Source organism: Euleptes europaea, chromosome 21 (genome assembly GCF_029931775.1).
Source record: "Euleptes europaea isolate rEulEur1 chromosome 21, rEulEur1.hap1, whole genome shotgun sequence".
Classification (NCBI taxonomy): Eukaryota; Metazoa; Chordata; class Lepidosauria; order Squamata; family Sphaerodactylidae; genus Euleptes; species Euleptes europaea.
The window spans coordinates 16,087,566-16,111,453 of record NC_079332.1 but is presented as its reverse complement, the minus strand read 5'-3'; the positions used below and the strand labels follow the sequence as shown (position 1 = coordinate 16,111,453).

Below are 23,888 nucleotides of genomic sequence, written 5' to 3'. Positions count from 1 at the left end.
GAATTGCGTTCAGGCAAGTCCATTTTCTGGGACGTTTGGTTTTTATGAGGTCTCGAATGGGGTGTTGTGTTCTAAAATTACAGAGGAGAGGCCTTCGGATGCACAGATGAAATTGTGAACTCGTATGGAATTGGTTCCAGCAACTTTGGCTCTTTGCCATGGATTCTCACAAAGGCCATTTATGCACGGGAGGATTTGCCTTGGTTTTGCTGCTCTCTAGATGCACATTTTCCCAATCCTAATTCTCAAAACTCTGCATGGGGGCTTATTGTTGAGTTTTGAGAATTTGGATGGGAAAAATGTGCATCTAGAGCCCTGGTTCCCAACCAGGGGTCCGTGGACCCCCAGGGGTCCGCGAGAACTAAATTAAGGTCCACGAGAACTAAATTAAGGTCCACGAAACAAAGTTATAAACCCATAATACATTAATATTTTCAATTAAAAGTTCTCTATTATAAAAATATATATTCAAATTTTATTCTAAGTTTAATGTTTAACTAACAGTTATGATTAAAGTTTATTTTCAAATTCTCGGAATTTTTATTTTGAACCTTGGGGTCCCTGCACCGAACAAAGAAGTCCTAGTGGTCCCTGATCAAAAAAAGGTTGGGAACCACTGATCTAGAGAGTGGCAAATCCAAGGCAAAACCTCCCATGCATAAATGGCCAAAGTGTACTTCTCTTGGAGGAGCAGGCTGGCATTTCAATTCAAACCAAGTGCCTTTTTCCTTTGCTTCCTTTTTCTTCCGTTCGTTTTCCTTCACATGCTGCAAGAAGCTGTCTTGGCTCTTGGAATGCTTAACACACTCAATATGTACATTAATTCTCTCGGCGAGGATCTTGCCCTTAACCTTCTTGTTCACATGAATACCAACAGCATGCCGGGTAATGTTGAATTCCCTTCCTGTTTAGCCATGGTAACATTTGTGGGGCACGCCTTCCCGAACTGTGCCCATGCCCTTGATGTCCACAATATCACCCTTTTGAAGGGTGAAGCGTGTCAGCGCCTGCATAGTCACTGAAAGGCACTGACATATGAGACCATAAGAAATGTTGTATTTTGTGTTAGTGTTGTACATAGACAGAATTTCCCTATTTCTGAATCATTGAGCTCCCATTTAGAGGCTTGTATTGGCTGGATAGGCAAGAAGAACCTCTCTCTATAGCACTGGTTCCCAACCGGGGGTCCGTGGACCCCCAGGGGTCTGCGAGAACTAAATTAAGGTCCGCGAAACAAAGTTATAAACCCATAATAAATTAATATTTTCAATTAAAAGTTCTCTATTATAATATATATATATATATATTCAAATATTACTCTAAGTTTAATGTTTAACTAACAGTTATGATTAAAGTTTATTTTCAAATTCTCTGAATTTTTGTTTTGAACCTTGGGGTCCCTGCACCGAACAAAAAAGTCCTAGTGGTCCCTGGTCAAAAAAAGGTTGGGAACCACTGCTCTATAGCAAGGTTGGGTGAGCAAGGAAGGCTTTCATTCCGTCCAAAGTGTCCTGTCTCTCTCTGTAGCCTTGTTAAAGCGTCTCTCGGCTGTCTCTTTATCTAACTGTCAGCGTGGAGACCTTGAAAATCTGCCGAGTCTTACGTCAACATTTAGGAATGCCTGCCCTAGCTAACATCTAGCCTTGGTGTCCTTCAACCTCTAAAGCATGTCTCATTGACAGCCCAGGGAAAGGTGACTGAGAAGTACTTCACTAAGAATATTAGAATGGTATTAGTTTTATAAACTTATAAGCTATAAGATACAATAATGGCACTATGCTTATTTTAACCGTAGTTCTTAGAACATGAAGTTGCTAGTAGAATTAAATGTTATATATATTGAATTTCTAATGTAACTGATTGTTGTGTAAATATTAAACTGTCTAGCTACTAGTCTTTGATGATGTCAGGGACAGCAGTGACCCTGAAGCTACTTTGGCTGCTAAATCTTGACTGCTTCAGAGGTTGAAATGCAGTAGTAAGTTCTGCTCTCCTACTATTTAATTAATATTGGAGACATAAAGATATAGATGTGGAAAGGCAAGGAAGTTAGATCTCTCCAGTCTTTGCGTAGACTGGGGAATCTCAGAAGATACCTGGTTTGGTATGTATATCTGCTTATATGATATTCTAGATATTGTGAATCCGATTCTTTTAACTAAATCAGATCTCTTCAACTGTTATATTTTAAATTTTGCATTTTTAAGACTACTTAGTATATAGAACTTGCTTGTATTCTCGTATACATTTTTAAGACTTTACAATACATGCATACACACATTCTGTTTTGAAGCTATCCAATAAAAAGAGCTTACTTGCGTAAGTTAAAATAAGTTGTGTCCTGCTTATTAGGTGATTAACTGAATAAGATAACATACCACTTCTTAGGAAGGGGTCAGTTCTAAGAACATAATCACTGAAAGGCATGCAAGTGGCCAGAGGGACAATGCCAGGTTTGCGGAAGGGTCTCGAGAACATATAGCGAGTCCCTCTCCTCTTCCCCTTTGTATTGGTCATCCTATCTGATCACTGCAAAACGGCGTCCGAGGCCGAAAAGCAGCAATGTGTTCTGCATTTGATGCAAACCCCAGAGAGGAAGAGCAGGGGCCAGCGATGGATCAGATTAGCATTTTAACTTTGGTTCTTCAACTACAGTGTCAGCCCGATTTTGCCACTTCCCCTTTATATGTACACACTAGTCTATCCATCTAGCTAGCTGTCTGTCCATCCATCTGTCCATCTCTCTCTCTCTCTTTCTGTCCGTCCATCTAACTTTCTGTCTTTCCAACTGGCCCTTGGCCGTCCTAACCCCCATACATCATTGGTGTGTACCCCATTCAGATTTGGAACAGCCTGAAAAAAGCCACCGCATTGGATGTTTCGGAGTTCACTCCGGAAAGGTAAAAGGGTCCATTTGGACAGAAGGCAGTAGAGATGCTTCCAAGGTATCCCTGCTGCGTTACAAACATTACATTCCTTGCTATAATTGCAAATGTAATTGCATTTCCCAGATAACACCTTCTCAAACGGTGTTTACAATGAAGCTTCTATAGAGACGGCGCGTCGCTCTGTCATTAAAAAAATTACCCAGGCGCGGCACCCGGGTTAACAAGTGGGATCTATGCCAATCTGCAACATCTACAGGGTTTTTTTAAAAAGTACTTTCTATAGCCCTAATTTAAACACAGGAGGAGGGGGAATTATATCTGTCTCTGGAATACTGCAGGACAGATGTTTCCTGCGGTGAGAAAATACGAGAGGGACTCCCCGTTCTCTGGTTCAACCCACCGGAGGACACGAGCAGCAGTTTGCCGCTGTCAAGGAGCTGTATCTTTTTTTTTTAAATAAAAGGTTTTTTCATTTATATATTTGGGAGGGTACAGAAAGGGGAAAAAAGGGAAAGGTAAAACGTTATATATATAAAAACAATACAATATAGCATTTTTCATTGGATAATAAACTCAGATAGAGCTAGAATTTTAGTCAGTTATCATACTTTGTGATACATTCTCTAAATTAAGAAATGATTGTAATATGGCGTTCGGTTAGTCTACTGGAGCTGTATCTTTGTTAACACCTGTCAGCCGGGTGGAAATGTATGCCTCCACAAGTGATGAAGGATGCCTGCAGATGGGGCTTGGGATCAGCGGTGGGGCCACCAGTTTGCTTCCCAAGGAAGGCTGTGCTGGCTTGATCAGGCGGGAGAGGAACAAGACGTTCAGGTTCAGAGAGCCAGCGTGGTGCATTAGTTCAGAGCGGTGGTTTGGAGCGATGGAGAACCGGGTTCGATTCCCCACTCCTCCACGCAACGCCGGCTGGGTGACCTCGGGCTAGTCACAGCTCTCTTCGAGCTTTCTCAGCCCCACCTACCTCACAGGGGGTCTGTTGTGGGGAGGGGAAGGGAAGGCAATTGTAAGCCGGTTTGATTCTCCCTAAAGTGGTAGATTAAGTCAGCATATAAAAACCAACTCTTCTTCTTAAATGTAAAAACGATTTCCCCTACTATCCAACCAGCACCTTTCCGCCTGAAATTTATACCCATATGTGCATGTCCTATCCTCTGCTGCTAACAGGCACAGTTTCCTGCCCTCCTCTAAGTGACAGCCCTTCAAACGCTTCAAGAAAGCAATCATGTCCCCCCTTGACCTCCTCTTCTCCAGTCTTCTTCCTTCTCCTCCTTCCCCAAGCAGGAGTAGCCAGAATACTAATTCTTAACCACCTCCCGGTGTGGCAACTGGAGTTGTGGTGGAAACGGCATGATTTGCACATTTGAGCATTTAAGACTTGCCTTTCAACAGAACCTCCCTTGCACTGAATCAGACCCTTGGTCCATCAAGGTCAATATTGTCTACTCAGACTGGCAGCTGTTCTCCGGGATCTCAGGTCGGAGTCTTTCATGCCGCCTGCTAACCGTTCCTTTTAACTGGCGATGCCAGGGATCGAACCTGGGAAATTCTGCATGCCAAGCAGAGGCTCTACCACTACGCCATGGCCCCTCCCCTCGGTGATGGATGAGATTCCAGCACATTATGAAAGTGGGAATTACCCCATCAAAGGAAAATTGGCAAGACTGGCTCAGCTGCCCTCTGGATCAGCAAGATGTAGATGCTGACAGTGAGGGACAATTAATCTGATTCATTATAAGGGAGCTTCAAGTGTTCATTGAGGCCAGAAATGATTCTATGGAGTTGCATTGCAACGATTCATAAGTCATGATCGGCGATGTATTAGTAGCTGTAAGGGTAGGTTTTGCTAAGCGTTGGAAGAATCAGCCTTTCCCTAATGAAAGAGAATGGCTGAACAGAGTCTGGATGATATAACAAGGATGATAAAATCAATGACTCGGTGGTGGCGGAAAGTGCAGCCAACGGGTGGCGACCCCATAGGGTTTTCAAGACAAGAAATGAACAGGGGTGGTTTGCCGTTGCCTGCCTCTGCGTAGCAACCCTGGACTCCCTTGGGGGTCTCCCCCCCCAAGTACTAATCGGGGCTGACGCTGCTTAGCTTCTCAGATTCTCACAAGATCGGGCCGTCCAGGTCAGGGTTGACAACTTTGGGGGTGAGTGAAAGGGCCGCCCAATTGCAGCCGATTTATGGCGACCCCGTGGGGTTTTCAACGCAAGAGACGTTTAGAGGCGGTTTGCCATTGCTTGCCTCTGCGTAGCGACTCGGGACTTCCTTAGTGGTCTCCCATCCAAGTGCTAACCAGGGCTTAACCAGGTTCTAACTAAATTATCTTCTGAGAATCTCACAAGATCAAGCTAGCCCGAGCCATCCAGGTTAGGGCTGACAGGTTTAGTGTCGTCTAAAAATATAAGCTGCCACCAACCTCCGTTTGCAGAGGTTAACTCCTACTGAGCCATCATCTTAATTATTACATGGTTGAATTTTGCAGGAAATTGGGTTGGTTAACTATTGAAATGCTGCCATATTCACGGATTTCGTTATTGACGGCAATCCCAGGCAGGGATCTCCCGGCACATGTCGAAGGTCGACTGTAAATGGGTTTATTGCTGGCGACGAATTCTACTGAAACCATTCCCCCCCCGCCGCCCCGTATTTTGTATCTGTTGAATGAGGATATCAAAATATATATCGAAAGAAACTGTTGCTCATTCCCTCGCCACATGTCCCCACGGGAAATTCTGGGTGACCAAAAGAAAATAAATGCCGGACTTGTTTTTAAGTGTTTAAGGACGCAAATCGTAAATGTTCACCTCGCTTCTTCCGGATGCCCTTCAACAGAACTTTCTCCTTGCCGGACTATTTCCGCTGGTTAGAAATTCATAAGTTCAGGCAAGCTTTCCTGTTGGCGAGAAGTAGTGCCCTAGACTCAGCCGAGACACAAGGGCGATACAGTAAAATTATTGCAGAAGAACTAAAATGCCCCCTTTGGCCGGATCAAATAGACTCCCTAGCCCACATTTATTTTTGCATGACCACAAAATAATATTGCACAAAATATATTAATCACTCCTTGGATAAAACAGCTAAGGATACTTTCTGAGAAGCGGAGGCTGCGTTATCTGCTGTCAAATAGATCGGTCAATTGCGTGAGAGATGTGGCAACTTTTCTCTTTGCAGTGTCAAGGAAGAATTTAATTTCATTTTCCCCTTTTTATAGTGTGAAGTGGTTGTCGGCTAGCCAGTGACTGTTAAATCTCAGGAAAGGAAAGGAAACCCTGAACTCTGGAATAGGAAGCATGGCTTTTCCACTCTGGGGGTTTACTCCAGCTCAGCTTCTTAACTGCATCCTTGTTTCCCCTCCCTGACCCGCAATATCATTCCTGGTTTTTTTCCACATTTTCTCCGTATTATTTCAGACCACTTTTACAGCAATCGGGAGGGGGGAACCTGTGGGGGCGGCGTGGGGAATGGCAGTGAACTGCTGTGTGTAAAGGAGGCGGGAAGGGTTGCCAGCGCTGGGTTAGGAAATTCCTGGAGATTTGGGGTACGGAGCCTGGGGTGGTGGTGGTGTTTGGGTAGGGAGGAACCGCAAGCAGGGTATAATGCCAGAGCCCTCCCTCCAAAGCGGACATTTTCTCCAGGGGGACTGATCTCTGTCATCTGGAGGTCAGCTGTCATTCCAGGAGATCGCCAGGCCCCGCCTGGAGGTTGGCAACCCGGTGCAGAAAAGCCCGCAGAGGCACCTTTCCACTTGTGATCATGCCTGATTCTTGCTCCGCTCCTTCTTTTCTAGGTAGGCAACTTGGGCCTGCTTTTCATGCTCCTGTTTTTTATCTATGCTGCCCTGGGAGTGGAGTTATTCGGGAAGTTAGGTGAGTCTCTCCCTCTCTCTCGCCTTCCTTATTCCACCCTGATGCCCTGTTGTTAGGGTCGCCAGCTCCAGGTTGGGAAACACCTGGAGATTTGGGGGGTGCAGCCTGAGGAGGGGAGGGTTTGGGGAGGGGAGGGACTTCAACGCCATAGTCCAGTTGCCAAAGCGGCCCTTTTCTCCAGGGAAACTGACCTCCGTTGCCTGGAGCTCAGTTGTAATAGCAGGAGAAGGGCCACCGCTCAGTGGTAGAGCATCTGTTTGGGATGCAAAAGGTCCCAGGTTCAGTTCCCGGCATCTCCAGTTAAAGGGACTAGGCAAGTAGGTGATGGGAAAGACCTCTGCCTGAGACCCTGGAAGCCATGGAGAGGGGCAGTGGCTCAGTGGTAGAGCCTCTGCTTGGCCTGCAGAAGGTCCCAGGCTCAATCCCCAGCATCTCCACTTATAGGGACCAGGCAAGTAGGTGATGGGAAAGACCTCTGCCTGAGACCCTGGAAGCCATGGAGAGGGGCTGGGGCTCAGTGGTAGAGCCTCTGCTTGGCCTGCAGAAGGTCCCAGGCTCAATCCCCAGCATCTCCACTTATAGGGACCAGGCAAGTAGGTGATGGGAAAGACCTCTGCCTGAGACCCTGGAAGCCATGGAGAGGGGCAGTGGCTCAGTGGTAGAGCCTCTGCTTGGCCTGCAGAAGGTCCCAGGCTCAATCCCCAGCATCTCCACTTATAGGGACCAGGCAAGTAGGTGATGGGAAAGACCTCTGCCTGAGACCCTGGAAGCCATGGAGAGGGGCTGGGGCTCAGTGGTAGAGCCTCTGCTTGGCCTGCAGAAGGTCCCAGGCTCAATCCCCAGCATCTCCACTTATAGGGACCAGGCAAGTAGGTGATGGGAAAGACCTCTGCCTGAGACCCTGGAAGCCATGGAGAGGGGCTGGGGCTCAGTGGTAGAGCCTCTGCTTGGCCTGCAGAAGGTCCCAGGCTCAATCCCCAGCATCTCCACTTATAGGGACCAGGCAAGTAGGTGATGGGAAAGACCTCTGCCTGAGACCCTGGAAGCCATGGAGAGGGGCAGGGGCTCAGTGGTAGAGCCTCTGCTTGGCCTGCAGAAGGTCCCAGGCTCAATCCCCAGCATCTCCACTTATAGGGACCAGGCAAGTAGGTGATGGGAAAGACCTCTGCCTGAGACCCTGGAAGCCATGGAGAGGGGCTGGGGCTCAGTGGTAGAGCCTCTGCTTGGCCTGCAGAAGGTCCCAGGCTCAATCCCCAGCATCTCCACTTATAGGGACCAGGCAAGTAGGTGATGGGAAAGACCTCTGCCTGAGACCCTGGAAGCCATGGAGAGGGGCAGGGGCTCAGTGGTAGAGCCTCTGCTTGGCATGCAGAAGGTCCCAGGTTCAATCCCCAGCATCTCCAGTTAAAGGGACTAGGCAAGTAGGTGATGGGAAAGACCCCTGCCGCTGCCAGTCAAAGTAGACAATACTGACTTTGACGGACCGAGGGTCTGATTCAGTAGAAGGCAGCTTCATGGGTTCATGAGATCCCCAGCCACCACCTGGAGGTTGACAACCCTACCTGTTGCAGTAACCTGTGGTTTAGAGGAGCCATTGGAGATTTGATTGGCTGTGCAGATTAAATAAAATAAAATAAAACATGACTCTGGCTGCCGCCATCACACCGTGTCCTGAATTCCCACGGCACCCACAGGCTCAAAAAGGTTGAGGGCCCCTGGGGGATACCATGCCGCCTTCCCTCCCAGCATGGGGTATACGTGAAGTCAATAAATTTCTGGCAAGCCGTTTCTGAAGATCGCTGTGTAGGTTCCTGCCACCACTGACATGGTAGTTTTCACTGTGTCGCAGGGCTCTCGGTGATGCTGTCATTTTGCTTTTTTACCTCCCCTCCCCAAGTCTGGCTTTTTCTTGAGTTTCGGCTCTTGTGTGTTTCTCCCGCAGACTGCAGCGAAGACAACCCTTGCGAAGGCCTGAGTCGCCACGCAACCTTCAACAACTTCGGCATGGCCTTCCTCACGCTCTTCAGGGTGTCGACGGGGGATAACTGGAATGGGATCATGAAGGTAACCCCCACCCCATGTCATTTTCTCATGGACCCTCACACCTTGGTGTAGCCGTCAGCCTTCCCTCCCGGTGGGATGCGCCCCTCTCCCTTACCACCAATGGCATCGCTACTCCGACGCGCGAGACCAAACCTCAACCAGGTGGTTTTAATAAAATTAATTAAATTTTAATTTTTAATAAAATTAATAAAATTAATAAAACCTGGATATGTAGGGATCGACAAAGATGTGGGTTCTCGCATCCTCTGGGAAAGCGATAGCAGCGATCGAATGTCAGTGCTTGCGTCAGCGTGTAAAACGAGAGAGAAAAGTTCTCGTTCTCCGACAGCGAGGAAATCCCGTTTCCCCTCGGACAACCAGTTCAGGCTAGAGCACTGGTTCCCAACCAGGGGTCCGTGGACCCCCAGGGGTCCGCGAGAACTAAATTAGGATCCGCGAAACAAAGTTATGAACCGATAATAAATTAATATTTTCAATTAAAAGTTCTCTATTATAAAAATATATATTCAAATATTATTCTAAGCTTAATGTTTAACTAACAGTTATGATTAAAGTTTATTTTCAAATTCTCTGAATTTTTATTTTGAACCTTGGGGTTCCCTGCACCGAACAAAAAAGTCCTAGTGGTCCCTGGTCAAAAAAAAGGTTGGGAACCACTGGGCTAGAGGCTAGAGGACAGTGGACTTTGGACTGGTCAACCATAAAGTTCACTGGGTAACAACGGACGTCTGAAAAGCAAAAATACCCCAGTTTGGACTGTATGGCGCATAGCCATAAGTACATCTAAGTCTACATAACATGCTTGAAACGGCTTTTATTGCCGCTGGGAAACACTGGGAACGCCTATTTTGTTGAAGGGGGGCTTCTCACAGAGAAATCCTCAGAGCCCTTATGAAACTATAACTCCCAGGATTTATTGGGGCTAAGCTGTTCAACAGGGATAACACAAATTTATATATGTATGTATCACAAGATACGAGAAGCCATTCTTTCTGTATTATCGGACCTCCCAGGGCGATCCAGAGCCTTTAGTCTTTCTAACATGCTCTCAGACAAGGATGTGGAGATAACTTTTAAAGTGGCCAAATTTGGGTGGCAAGCAATGAGGACCAGGCGTGCATGGGTCAAACTTAATGGTTGAGCGATTTTATATTTATATTTATACTAATTCCAAACATGTAATATTTTTAATTAAGCGCTTAATGGCTTTTATGAGTGAGAGATTGTAAGATGTTATAGGGGCTCACACTTGATGCACTTTTATATGTGTTATGTTCTGTTTGTATATCTGGTATGTTTTTATGCTGGTCTTGGACCGTATTAAACTCTCTTTGTACTTGGTATATGTATGTATCTATTTTACTTCATTTGTCCGCCCCCCAAAGTGGCTTCTCTCCTCCATTTTATCCTCACAACAACCCCGTGAGGTAGGTTAGGCTGAAAGTGGGTGACTGGCCCGAGGTCACCCGGAAAGCTTCCAGGACAGAGTGGGGGATTCAAATCTGGGGGTCCCAGATCCTTGTCTGACTCTCTCACCGGTACACCATGCACTAGATATGCTCTAAGAGCATGCGCACATAGGCATTGTATTTAGATTCATTGCAGGCTCCTCCAAAACCCTCCCCTTTTTTGCCAGAAGACTTATTTATTCATTTTACTTACTTAAAACATTTTTAAACATTTAAAATTCTAAAATAATTCCATAAAAACACCCAAATGGTGTCTCGTTTGTATCTGACGAAGTGAGCCTCGACTCTCGAAAGCTGATACCCTGGGAAATGTTGTCGGTGCTAGTGGACTCGAATTTTGTTCCTCCTCCACCAAGTTACGCCCTTCTACATCCACTGAGTCAGCGGCCTTGGAAGGATGTAACTATGCTTAGCGTTGCACAGTGAGTCTGTGGCGAGTTGGCTTTGAGCAGGGCTCAAATAATTAATAATAATAATTATTATTATTATTATTATTATTATTATTATAAACATAATAAATAAATAAATAAATAATAAATAAATAAATAAACAACGTAGAGAAAACAGGCTTATTGATAGCAAGAGGCCATCATTGCTCAATGGAACCTACCTGTACAGAGGCAGTGTACCTGGGAATATGCCCTGTTTGTGTGCTTCCCAAAGGCCACTGCAGGAAACCAGATGCTGGACAGAAGAGGCCGTGGTCTGCTCCGTGATTTTGACCCCATCCTGTTTTTTTCTCCCCAGGACACCCTGCGGGAATGCCACCGGGACGACAAGCACTGCCTCACCTACCTGCCCGTCATCTCCCCCGTCTATTTCGTCACCTTCGTCCTCATCGCCCAGTTCGTCCTGGTCAACGTGGTGGTGGCCGTCCTGATGAAGCACCTGGAGGAGAGCAACAAAGAAGCCAAGGAGGACGCCGAGATGGACGCCGAGATCGAGCTGGAGATGTCCCGGGCGGCCAGCACCCCAGCCCGAACCCCGGATGGGGGAGGACCCCCGGGCAGCCTCGACGCTTCCAAGCCAGGGTCCCCCTTCCTGGTGAAACACCCAGGCCTGGTAAAAAGAACCGGACAAACTCTGCCAGATAAACCGAGCTCCTTCCTGAGGGGGAGGGAGGAGAGATGGGGCCGGGATCCCCGAATCGATTTTGCCTCCCCCAACCAAATGGGGGAGGCCAATTTTTCAACGATTAATTGCTCACATTTGCTTTTGGAAGTTTTGAGAGATCACACTTCTGTCTCCACATCTCTCATGGAAGTAGGGTTGCCAGGTCTCTCTTTGCCACCGGCAGGGTTTTTTGGGGCAGAGCCTGAGGAGGGTGGGGTTTGGGGAGGGGAGGGACTTCAATGCCATAGAGTCCAATTGACTAAGCAGACATTTTCTCCAGGTGAACGGATCTCTGTCGGCTGGAGATCAGTTGTAATAGCAGGAGATCTCCAGCTAGTACCTGGAGGTTTGCAACCCTACTGCCCCGCCCCCAGGTCCCATTGCTGTCCTGTGCCTAGGGTTGCCAGATGGGGAGTAGGGATGCTAGTTGAAGGCTAGGAAACTCCTGGAGATTTTGAGGTGGAGCCTGGAGAGGACTGGGATTTCAGTGGGGTACAGCGCCATAGAGTCCACCCTCCAAAGCATCCATTTTCTCCAGGGGAACTGATCTCTGTAGTCTGGAGATGAGCTGTACTTCCAGGGGAACCCCAAGTCTTGCCTGGAGGCTGACATTCCTACCTGTGTCCCAGGAGGAAAAATTAAAAAGAAAGATAAGGCGACGCTCGCAGTGACTTTGTTCCGAGCCCGAGTCATTTTTATGCTACAGAAGGAAAATTGAAATGGACCCAGACATCGGTGCCAAAAATGGAGCACGGTGCCCCACCAAAACGATCGGGAACGGCACACGATTAGGAGATCGTGGCCTCGTCCCCAGTGCCCAGAGGGTTAGATCCATCGCCCGAGCCCCCAAATATGCTTTGCCTCAACCACTGGTGACCCATCTTGCTTCTTGACCGTCTGGGCGGGTGTCCGGTTACGCAGCAAAATCTACTTCCAGCCTCGGGTTGCCAACTTCGGCTTGGGAAATTCCTGGAAATTTGGGGGCAGTTCCTGAAGAGGGTGGAGTTTGGGGAGAGGAGGGAGATTGATGGGGATGGGACCATGCGGTGTCACTCTAGGAATTTTGTATCTCATAGACTCTATGGCAGGGGTGTCAAACTCAATTGTTTGGGTGTCAAACTCATAGACTCTATGGCAGGGGTGTCAAATTCAATTGTTTGGGTGTCAAATCATAGACTCTATGGCAGGGGTGTCAAACTCAATTGTTTGGGTGTCAAACTCATAGACTCTATGGCAGGGGTGTCAAATTCAATTGTTTGGGTGTCAAATCATAGACTCTATGGCAGGGGTGTCAAACTCAATTGTTTGGGTGTCAAACTCATCGACTCTATGGCAGGGGTGTCAAACTCAATTGTTTGGGTGTCATACTCATAGACTCTATGGCTGGGGTGTCAAACTCAATTGTTTGGGTGTCAAACTCATAGACTCTATGGCAGGGGTGTCAAACTCAATTGTTTGGGTGTCAAACTCATAGACTCTATGGCAGGGGTGTCAAACTCAATTGTTTGGGTGTCAAACTCATAGACTCTATGGCAGGGGTGTCAAACGCAAGGGCCAGATATGACATAAATGCCACTTGGTAGGGCTGGGCCAGGCCTCGCCAGCCCAGATCAAGAGTGTGTGGAAGGGTGGCTGCCTCGGCTGGCTCACGGGCCGGAAAAGAGCTCTCAAGGGGCTGGATCCGGACCTTATGTTTGACACCCCTGCTCTATGGCATACCATAGAGTCCGCCCTCCAGTTGCAATTCTGGGAGAACTTTGGACCCCACCTGGAGGTTGGTATCCTAGACTCCAGCCACTGTACAGACAGAGGTCCCCATGGACGCAGAAACGGCTCCTCCTTGGCTTAGAGAGCAGATGCTTGCAAATATCTTTTGTGCAGCCCACTGATCCTTTTTTGTCTCCCCAATTTTGTACCCGAAGGAGGTTCTGAGCTGTGATAATGTGTCTTTAGCCATCCCCGACCTAGACCTGCTGGAGAGAGGGGCGGACACCTTGATGGAGTTTGCGTCCTTCTATCCTTCTCCTCACCGCTCTGTCCCAACACCTTCCCGCTATGCCCCAGGCGGGGTGGCCAAGGTGAATGTATGGACCCGCCACGGCTTCTTGCAATATTCTCCCGTCGTGCTTCGGTGCTGTGCGGCAAAGCAGTGGTGTGGTCGTGTCCCCGTGACCCGTCTGTGGCTTCCGAGCTAGCGGTAGTTTGCATTTGCCAGCCTTCTCGTCTTCCCCCCCCCCCCCAGTTCCCGCTTCCTGCCGCCATTTTTGTGTCTCCCGCAAACCAGCGACAGAATTTTCTCCAGTTCCTTTTACTGGGGCAAGAAAATGGGTTTTTTTTCCCTTTCATCTGCTGTCGCTCCCCTCTTGACTAGCCTTGACGTCATGATGCAACCTATTTATATTTTTTTAAGCAGTGTTCATGGTTAGTCTAGTCATGGTTGACTAGCCTTGACGTCATGATGCAACCTATTTATATTTTTTAAGCAGTGTTCATGGTTAGTCTAGTCATGGTTGACTAGCCTTGACGTCATGATGCAACCTATTTATATATTTTTAAGCAGTGTTCATGGTTAGTCTAGTCATGGTTGACTAGCCTTGACGTCATGATGCAACCTATTTATATTGTTTAAGCAGTGTTCATGGTTAGTCTAGTCATGGTTGACTAGCCTTGACGTCATGATGCAACCTATTTCTATTTTTTAAGCAGTGTTCATGGTTAGTCTAGTCATGGTTGACTAGCCTTGACGTCATGATGCAACCTATTTATATTTTTTAAGCAGTGTTCATGGTTAGTCTAGTCATGGTTGACTAGCCTTGACGTCATGATGCAACCTATTTATATTTTTTAAGCAGTGTTCATGGTTAGTCTAGTCATGGTTGACTAGCCTTGACGTCATGATGCAACCTATCTATATTTTTTAAGCAGTGTTCATGGTTAGTCCAGTAGGAGTACGTTCCTTACGTTAATTGTGCACTATGGGGAAACATACTGCCCTTCCTTCAGTTTAGTTGAAGCACACACACCCCAGTTGCAGTATTACAAGAAAGAAATACCTCTCTTCAAGGGTCGTTGGTTTATAAATCGCGACCACGTTTTCCCCATCACTACCACACAAAATCCTACATGGCCATGTTCAACTGCTTTCCTTCCCAAAGGAACCTGGTTGGATGGAGGAGTGCTGTGGAGCTTTGGTAGCTCCTGGATGGCAGTGATCTCCAACTATGGTCCCCCCCAAAGAAAAGAGCCAATCCTATCTTTCCTCCAACTCTCTAGAGCAGAGAACCCAGAAACAACAGACTTTCACATTGGCTTGAAAAAAGTTGGGTCCAATATATATTTTTGAAGCTCCTGCGGGGGCATTTTTGGAGGTAGAGTTCACAACGGGCCTTTTACCACTCAAACGCTCTATGGAGGAGTGGGGTGACTCATTCGGGACCCCGTAAAATCGGAGCCCTGGCCCAAACTTCACCAAACTTTGGGGTTCAAGCAAGGAGGATCTGTCGAAGCTACCCTGAAAATCAGGGACTCTCCTTGCTTGAACCCCAAAGTTTGGTGAAGTTTGGGCCAGGGCTCCGATTTTATGGGGTCCCGAATGAGTCACCCCACTCCTCCATAGAGAGTTTGAGTGATAAAAGGCCCGTTGTGATGCGGTGCTTCTGGGTGTGAACTGGAAGTGATACGATCGTGGCCACGTGTGCACGCGATCCCCGCTTCCAAGCCTGGCATTGGATTGGCGGGCAATTGCCCGCCAATCCAAGCAACCTGGCAACCGTATGATACCCGTAGGCCCCATTTTGTGTGAAATGGGCAACTTGGTTATTTCCCAACCTCGGCATACATGATCCAAATCCCAGCTTGGGTGCGTTTTCTTTAAAATATATATATATATATATAGTTCAGCGCACTACCGTGAATGTCTCTTTCGTGGAAGTCTTGTCCTATGGCAATCTCTGGCTCTGTGGGCATGGTGTCCTGTAGGGGCTTTTGGACCTTTGGGGAGGGTCTGTTCTTTTTGTAGGTCCAGTTTGCTGTGTGGCATAGCCCATGTGTCTGTTTATTTGGTGCTGTGCATAGTTGTGAGCTTGTGGGTTGTGGCGTCTGCCAGGCCGCACAGTTTGTGGAGGGGAGCTCTGAAATCTGGAGGGATCCGTGGAGCGGGGAGGGACGGTTACTGAGATGACGCGAATGCACTCCTTCCGGCAATCAAGAAAATGGACCGTGAGTCCATGGCGGAGCAGCCTCTGCGTTTCACGCAGCCGGTCGCAGGTTCAATCCCCGGCATTGGAACAACAACAGGATGGGGGGAAAAACCTCAAACAAATATGCAGAGAGAGCTTCAAAGGTTGAGCTACAAACTCTACAATATAACAAAATAATTGCATTTATTGCAAGGTGTACACTATAAAATTGTTGAAAACACAGGTCCTAGAATGCAGGCTAGATATTAAAGTATCAGTTATAAAATTCTCATACATAGTTGATAGGGTTGCCAGGTCCCTCTTTGACACAAGCAGGAGGTTTTGGGGGCAAAGCCTAAGGAGAGTGAGGTTTGGGGAGGGACTTCAGTGTCATAGAGTCCGATGGCAAAAGCGGCCATTTTCTCCAGGGGAACTGATCTCTTATCGGCTGGAGGTCAGATGTAATTGCAGGAGATCTACAGCTTGTACCTGGAGGCTGGCAACCCAAACAGTTGATATACAATCAATATCAGTGACCAGTGCTAGACCAGGTGTGTTTTGGCCTGAGCAGGTCTTCCTCAGTGGTCATAAATAAAGCAAGCTATAAAAAAACATCCGGAAATTAATCTTATGAGATATTTTTATGTAATATTTTGTATGGCTTGATGTAAACTCTTAACCCAAATCATGGGTTTTGCCACATGGACAGTTGCTCAAACAATCTGGTCCAGCATTAACAATGCTTCCGGATGTGTGTGCGTCAACCCATGAATTAGATTTTTCTGTATTTCTATATTTATGACCACTGAGGAAGGCCGATTCAGGCCGAAACGCATCTGGTCTAGCATGGGTCATTTACATTGATTGTATATCAACAGTGTGTAAGGATTTTATAACTGATATTTTTATACGTAGCCTGCATCCCAGGCCCTGTGTTTTTAACAATTTTGTAGTGTGCACCTTGCAATAAGTATAACTATTTTTTTATAATGTATAGTTCGTAGCTCAACCTTTGAAGCTCTTCAATCCCCGGCAACTCCAGTTCAAGGTTTGCTGGTGTAACACGGCCGTTCACAGTAGGAAAACTGACCAAGGTGAAGCAACTTATTTGACTAAGATCCACTGACATGAAAAGAAGTTATATTGGTGCTAATAACTAGGGATCTGTAGCACCAGGTAGTTCTTATTAAAACTCTTCGGTCTTTGAAATTCCTTCTAGGTTATGTTGGAATAGCCAGTGTGTGTAGTGCTACTACACACCTTTTTTTGACCAGGGACCACTAGGACTTCTTTGTTCGGTGCAGGGACCCCAAGGTTCAAAATAAAAATTCCGAGAATTTGAAAATAAACTTTAATCACAACTGTTAGTTAAACATTAAACTTAGAATAATATTTGAATATATATATTTTATAATAGAGAACTTTTAATTGAAAATATTAATTTATTATGGGTTTATAACTTTGTTTTGCAGACCTTAATTTAGTTCTCGCGGACCCCTGGGGGTCCGCGGACCCCCGGTTGGGAACCAGTGTTCTAAACAGAGGGGAGGAGAAGCAGATCAAATTGGCAGACTTGCGGGGCTGAAGGGTTGCACTTGAACGGCATTTGGCATCCCCACTCGTGGTTCGCAGCCAGAACCTGATTTTGGATAGTTCTGCGGTGGGGAAAAGTGTCCCCATGACTCAACTGACTTACAGGGACCCCGTCGGGTTTTTGAGGCAAGAGACCAACAGAGGTGGTTTGCTGCTGCCTGCCTCTGCGTAGCAACCCTGGACTTCCTTAGTGGTCTCCCATCCAAATACTAAGCCCCTGCTTAGCTTCTGAGACCTGACGGGATCGGGCTAGCCTGGGCCATCCAGGTCAGGGCAAGAGACAAACAGAGGTGGCCCGCCATTGCCTGCCTCTGTGTAGCGACCTTGGTGGTCTCCCATCCAAGTACTAAGCAGGGCCGACCCTACTTAGCTTCTGAGACCTGACGAGATCAGGCTAGCCTGGGCCATCCAGGTCAGGGCAAGAGACCAACAGAGGTAGCCAGCCATTGCCTGCCTCTGTGTAGCAACGTTGGTGGTCTCCCATCCAAGTACTAACCAGGGGCGACCCTGCTTAGCTTCTGAGACCTGACGGGATCAGGCTAGGCTTGGCCCTACCAGGTCAGGGCAAGAGACAAACAGAGGTAGTCGGCCATTGCCTGCCTCTGTGTAGCGACCTTGGTGGTCTCCCATCCAAGTACTAACCAGGGGCGACCCTGCTTAGCTTCTGAGACCTGATAGGATCGGGCTAGCCTGGGCCATCCAGGTCAGGGCAAGAGACCAACAGAGGTGGCCGGCCATTGCCTGCCTCTGTGTAGAGACCTTGGTGGTCTCCCATCCAAGTACTAACCACGGGGCGACCCTGCTTAGCTTCTGAGACCTGACGGGATCAGGCTAGCCTGGGCCATCCAGGTCAGGGCAAGAGACCAACAGAGGTAACCAGCCATTGCCTGCCTCTGTGTAGCAACGTTGGTGGTCTCCCATCCAAGTACTAACCAGGGGCGACCCTGCTTAGCTTCTGAGACCTGACGGGATCAGGCTAGGCTTGGCCCTACCAGGTCAGGGCAAAAGACAAACAGAGGTGGCCGGCCATTGCCTGCCTCTGTGTAGCGACCTTGGTGGTCTCCCATCCAAGTACTAACCAGGGGCGACCCTGCTTAGCTTCTGAGACCTGATAGGATCGGGCTAGCCTGAGCCATCCAGGTCAGGGCAAGAGACCAACAGAGGTGGCCGGCCATTGCCTGCCTCTGTGTAGAGACCTTGGTGGTCTCCCATCCAAGTACTAACCAGGGGCGACCCTGCTTAGCTTCTGAGACCTGATAGGATCGGGCTAGCCTGGGCCATCCAGGTCAGGGCAAGAGACCAACAGAGGTAGCCAGCCATTGCCTGCCTCTGTGTAGCAACGTTGGTGGTCTCCCATCCAAGTACTAACCAGGGGCGACCCTGCTTAGCTTCTGAGACCTGACGGGATCAGGCTAGCCTGGGCCATCCAGGTCAGGGCAAGAGACCAACAGAGGTAGCCGGCCATTGCCTGCCTCTGTGTAGCGACCGACCTTGGTGGTCTCCCATCCAAGTACTAACCAGGGCCGACCCTGCTTAGCTTCTGAGATCTGACAGGATCGGGCTCGCCTGGGCCGTCCAGGTCCGGGCAGAAAGTTCTGTAGAGCCCTGATAAATGTGGGCCAGGGATGCTTAACAGTCTTGCTGAGGTCAAGCTGCAATTGAGCCACATTGAGAAGTGCAAACAGCCCAGTCATGAGGGGAAAGCCATTTGAAAACGTCCAACATGAGGACTCCTTGTTCTTTCTCCTCCAACCCCAACAACGAAAGGGGGAAAAAAAACTTAACCTTAAAAACTCCAGGATTAAGTACCCTGAGGTCAAGAACAAACATGCATAAGGGCCAAAATTAATCCTAAGTGCAAATGATCTTCTGTAATTATATATAATGAATTTATTACAGACGAAAACCAACAACATTGTATAGGCCCTACTGTAGCCTCTATATTTATTAAAAATATGAACGTAAAACACAGTTAGACCCAAGTTGCAACCAATTAGACCAAAACTAAGACAAGACGCGTTTTGGCCATGTGGCCGCCTTCAGTGATCTGAATCCATTAAAAGCCAGAATGCAATAATACCATTAAACGGAACTGCAAATATATGTCAGCGTAACAATCTTTCCGACTGAGTAAAAGGGGTGTTCTGAAAAATAAATGGAAAAGAAATGATTAAGCAACCTGCCATGCTTATCATAAAAATTGTTAATTAAAAATTCTTAAAACCATTTTGAATTTTTTTTTAAGAGAATAATTTAGAAGACATTGTCGCTTACTATAAAATGTAAAGTTTACTTATATAAACCCCGTCCAGGTTTTCCTTTTGAATTTTAGGCTTCAGTAAATCGGAATGTTTAATTTCTGTTCTTTTATGAATCGCTTCTCCTCTTAACCGCACCTTGTCTGCTCTTGCAGGAAGCCGTCGCCGGCCTTGGGCCGAACTGGGACCCTCAGAGCCTTCTCATGGTGCGCAAGATCTCCGTGGCCAGGATGCATTCCCTGCCCAACGACAGCTACATGTTCCGGCCGGTGATCCCAGCAAAGGCCCCATATCCACTCCACGAAGTGGAGCTAGAGGCTTACTTACATAAATCGCCCAGAGGTACGCCGTAATGTGGTTTGTTGGCTCAGTGGTAGAGCATCTGCTTGGCATGCAGAAGGTCCCTGGTTCAATCCCTGGCATCTCCAGTTAAAGGGATTAGGCAAGTAGGTGATGGGAAAGACCCTTTTCTGCCTGAGACCCTGGAGAGCAGCTGCCGGTCAGAGTAGGCAATACTGACTTTGATGGACCTTGAGAGTCTGATTCAGTGTAAGGCAGCTTCATGTGTTCAAGGCGCTGGATTAATGCATAGGGTTGCCAGGTCCCTCTTGTCAGGGATGCTCAAGGCTGATCTTGCATTGGCCAGGGGGTTGGACTAGATGGCCTCTATGGCCCCTTCCAACTCTATGATCCTATGATTCTAAGCAAAGGATGGAACAGACACCCGTGGTAGGGTTGCCAATCCGCAATTGGGGGCATGGAGAGATGGAGAGCTGGGATTACAACTGGTCTCCAGACTACAGAGATCAGTTCCCCTGCAGAAAATGGCTCCTTAGGAGGGTAGACTGTATGGCATCATTAGGTTGCCAGGTCCCTCTTCACCACGGCGGGAGGTTTTTGGGGCAGAGCCTGAGGAGGGTGGGGTTTGGGGAGGGGAGGGACTTCAATGCCATAATGTCCAATTGCTAAAGCAGCCATTTCCTCCAGGTGAACGGATCTCTATCAGCTGGAGATCAGTTGTAATAGCAGGAGATCTCCATCTAGTACCTGGAGGTTGGCAACCTCGCTCCCTCACTCAAAGCCTTGGATATTCTGTCTTCCAGGATCCATCACTTCTGTGCGTTCCCAGCCGGTGGGGATGTGCTCTTCTCTGACTGTTCCCCGGGAGGTCCTTCACCCAACAACCCCGCCTCCACACCATGACGTGGGGGGGCCGTGGAAGCTGCGCCCCCCACATGCAGCGTCCCGGTCCTCAAGTCTCAACAGGCTGCTGTGTAGACAGGTATGAAATCACGTGGGGCCATGGTTAGAGTGTTGGGCTAGGATCGGGGAGACCCGGATTCGAATCCCCCACTCTGCCGTGGAAGCTGCCTAGGTGACCTCGGGCCAGCCTCTCTCTCAGCCTAACCTACCCCACAGGGTTGTTGTGAGGGTAAGATGGAGGAGAGGGAGAACAACACTTCCATGTCCCCGTTTGGAAGAAAGGCTGGGGGAAATGAAGTAAATATGTAAATGAAATAGACCACTTATCAATTTGCTCCCTTGCAAAAATTATCCCAGTATCCGAAGGCAATGTCAGGGAAAGGCCTGGGCCTCCGTAGCCTGTGGTTGGCTCTCCAGAGGACCTGGTTGGCCACTGTGCGAGACGGGATGCTGGACTAGATGGGCCCTCACTGGTCTGATCCAACAGGGGTCTTCTGAGGGTCTTAATTTAGAAAGGAGGTCCAGTTGGCCCCTTCAGAGCTCAGTTCTGCAGAGCTCTGACTCAACGAAAGATCATGATGGAATAAATGTCTTCAGGGTACCACTGGACTTCTGTTTTTCTATGGTAGACTAACACAACTACCCTGCTGGAATCATCCACTAATATAACCTTTCATGAGGGTGCTAGATCCGAGTCCAGCAGCACCTTAGAGACCAGCAATATTTTCAGGGTATTACCTTTCAAGAGTTAAAGCTCCCTTTGCCAGGTATTTGACGAAGGGAGATTTGACTCTCAAAATATTCTGAAAATCAAAGGTGCTACTGGATACAAATCTAGCTCTCCTACTGCAGATCATCATGGCTACCCTCCTGGCCATCATGGCTGTTTTGGGGCATGTTCTGAGCATGGCCTGCTCAAAAGGTCTCTCTAACTGGGGAGATAATCGAAATACCCCCTTTTCGTCCTTGATCCGGGAATTGCATACTGCTTTTTAAGTTCTCGTTTTCTTCTCTCGGTGCGATAGGAGGCCGTTCAGAGGGATTCCTTGGATGGCCAGAACGCAGACCCCAAGGAGAGCAAGCCAGCTGAGGCCTGTGAGAACCCGCCGCCAAAGAAGCTGTCCCCGAACACGTTGGGCCCACCTATGTTCCCCCCGCCTCCCGTGTCCCTGCCCGGGACGCCCCCGCTTCCCCCTGCTTCCCCCCATAAGCCCCCGAGCGTCAGTACCCACAAGCACACGTTCAGCCAGCACAGCATTCCCAGCCGGCCATCCAGTCGCAACTGCGACCCCGACAGCTTTCTCTTCGGGTCCTCCGACCTGGCCGACGAGGAGGTCAGCCACATCAACAGCTCTGCGAGAGGGTGGGCCCATCGGCAGGACAGCGGGGACCTCTCGGACTCCCCTTTCCTCTCGCCCCCGTTGTCGCCGTTCCCCCTGAAGAACAGCAGCACGACCAGCTTGACGGGGGGGAGCAGCAAAGAGAAAGACTTGAAGAAGTTCTACAGTGTCGACACGCGGGGGTTCTTGGCCAAGCCGAGCTGGGCGGATGACCAAAGACGGCACTCCATTGAGATCTGCCCATCCATCACTGATGGCGAACGTAGCTTCGCGGAGTCCCCCGAGGAGAAGAAACGGCTTCCTCTCCACGGCGAGGCCGAGTATATCCACGGGGTGCGGCGGAAGAAGAAAATGAGCCCCCCGTGCATTTCTATAGATCCTCCCATGGAGGAAGAAAGCAGTGCGTCTGCACGAACCAAAGCATCCGAGAACAGCCTGCTGAGGAGAAGGACCCCCTCGTGCGAGTCCACCGCGTACAGGGACTCTTTGGAGCTTGCCGACAACCAACCTGCAGAGCAGGCCGCCAAGGCGGAACGCCGGGCCCCACCTGTCTGCCGAGGCGAGCACTTGACAATCCCGAACTTCTCCTACGAACAGCCTGACGTCTGCTCGGCCAGTGGCATCTCGGACCTGCTGAACAGTGGCCCGGCGGTTCTTCTGTTGGCGGATTCGCCTTCCGAAGGTGCCGCCGCACCCGAGCCGAAAAAGACGGACCACTTGAAAACTCAGTGTGCCGACTCCGAGAGGAGCCGAGAACTTCTCAGTGGGACAAAGGGCCCCCTACGGAAGCACGGGTCGGTGCCCGCGGTACCTGCGGTACCCGCGGTACCCACGACACCTGCGGTACCCGCGGTACCCGCGACAGACGAACCCATTGACGAACCGGTATAGCTTCCAAGTGGGGGTTAGGTCGAGAGAAAGCATTTAAGGGCTTGCCACCAAAAGTGGGAAACGATTGAAAAGCCAGAACTCCGTGGCTGACGTTGATTTCAAAATGTCTATTCAAAGCGCTGTGAAGGGTTTTGTTGTTAGGGGCTATTTTTTTTGTTAACAAAAAAAAAAAGAATCAAAGAGAAGCAGGTTTCAAAAGCTGCAACACGGTTCAGGGTAAAGAAAGGGGAGAATTTTCCTTTCTGAACAGTACACGGAGTACCTTTTCCTGTTCTTTTCCTCCCCCCTTTCCCTCCCCCTGGCGTGGCCTGGATCACATTGATTTGGGTTTCGGGCCTTTATTTTATCTTTTTTAAAGAAAAAAAAATAGGGTTTAAGAAAAAAAAAACTTTTTTTCCCCCACTTTTCAAAAACGGCACTTTTTATTAATTGCACGGATGTTGTCACAGGAAGTTGAAGTGCCCAGAAAACGGAATTTGTATATTGTCTGTATATCAGCAGTTATTATAAATAGAAAATAATGTATTTGAGAAATAAAAAGAGAAAAAAATAATAAAAAGCCACACACACACACACACACCACGACTCACACCAACACACACCGCTCACAAGTATTCACGTGAAAACTCTTCTCTTCGTCATGCACATATTTTTATAAAGAGCAAATGGCTCCGATCCGCGCGCAGTTAGTTGCGCTTAATCCCCGTTGGAATCCATGGTTAAAAGCTGTACTTCTGATTCCTCTTGTGGTTCTACGAGGCTCGCAACTCAATCCTTCCCAGGTTTACTTGGATGTTAGTCCAGTTGGCCCTGATCCAACCGCAGCGAAGCCCTGAACGGGCCTCTAAAATCGATGGGGCTTCGCTTAGGGACTCGCCGCTAACTCGTCCCATCGATTAGGGCGTCAGTTGTTTTTGCTGGATTGGGTCCCCCCCTTAGCAGGTTTTCAGTTGGCCTTACCAGGGTGCTGAGAACTGCAACCTCCACCACAGCTAACTTC

At 48.4% G+C, this 23,888-nt stretch overlaps 1 protein-coding gene and 1 pseudogene across 1 annotated transcript in view; one reads left to right on the top strand and one right to left on the bottom strand.

Moving 5' to 3' along the window:
• CACNA1H (calcium voltage-gated channel subunit alpha1 H) overlaps positions 1-22,888 on the top strand; it is a 343,498-nt gene extending 320,610 nt beyond the window's left edge. Inside the window, exons 30-36 of the mRNA XM_056866218.1 lie at positions 6,701-6,779; positions 8,722-8,843; positions 11,060-11,374; positions 13,348-13,503; positions 19,610-19,796; positions 20,558-20,736; positions 21,683-22,888. Of these exons, the coding sequence (XP_056722196.1) occupies positions 6,701-6,779; positions 8,722-8,843; positions 11,060-11,374; positions 13,348-13,503; positions 19,610-19,796; positions 20,558-20,736; positions 21,683-22,888 (2,244 nt within the window). The remainder of the gene's footprint in view (positions 1-6,700; positions 6,780-8,721; positions 8,844-11,059; positions 11,375-13,347; positions 13,504-19,609; positions 19,797-20,557; positions 20,737-21,682) is intronic.
• On the bottom strand, positions 78-2,552 carry LOC130492740 (60S ribosomal protein L21-like; annotated as a pseudogene).
• Positions 22,889-23,888: the final 1,000 nt, after the last annotated feature.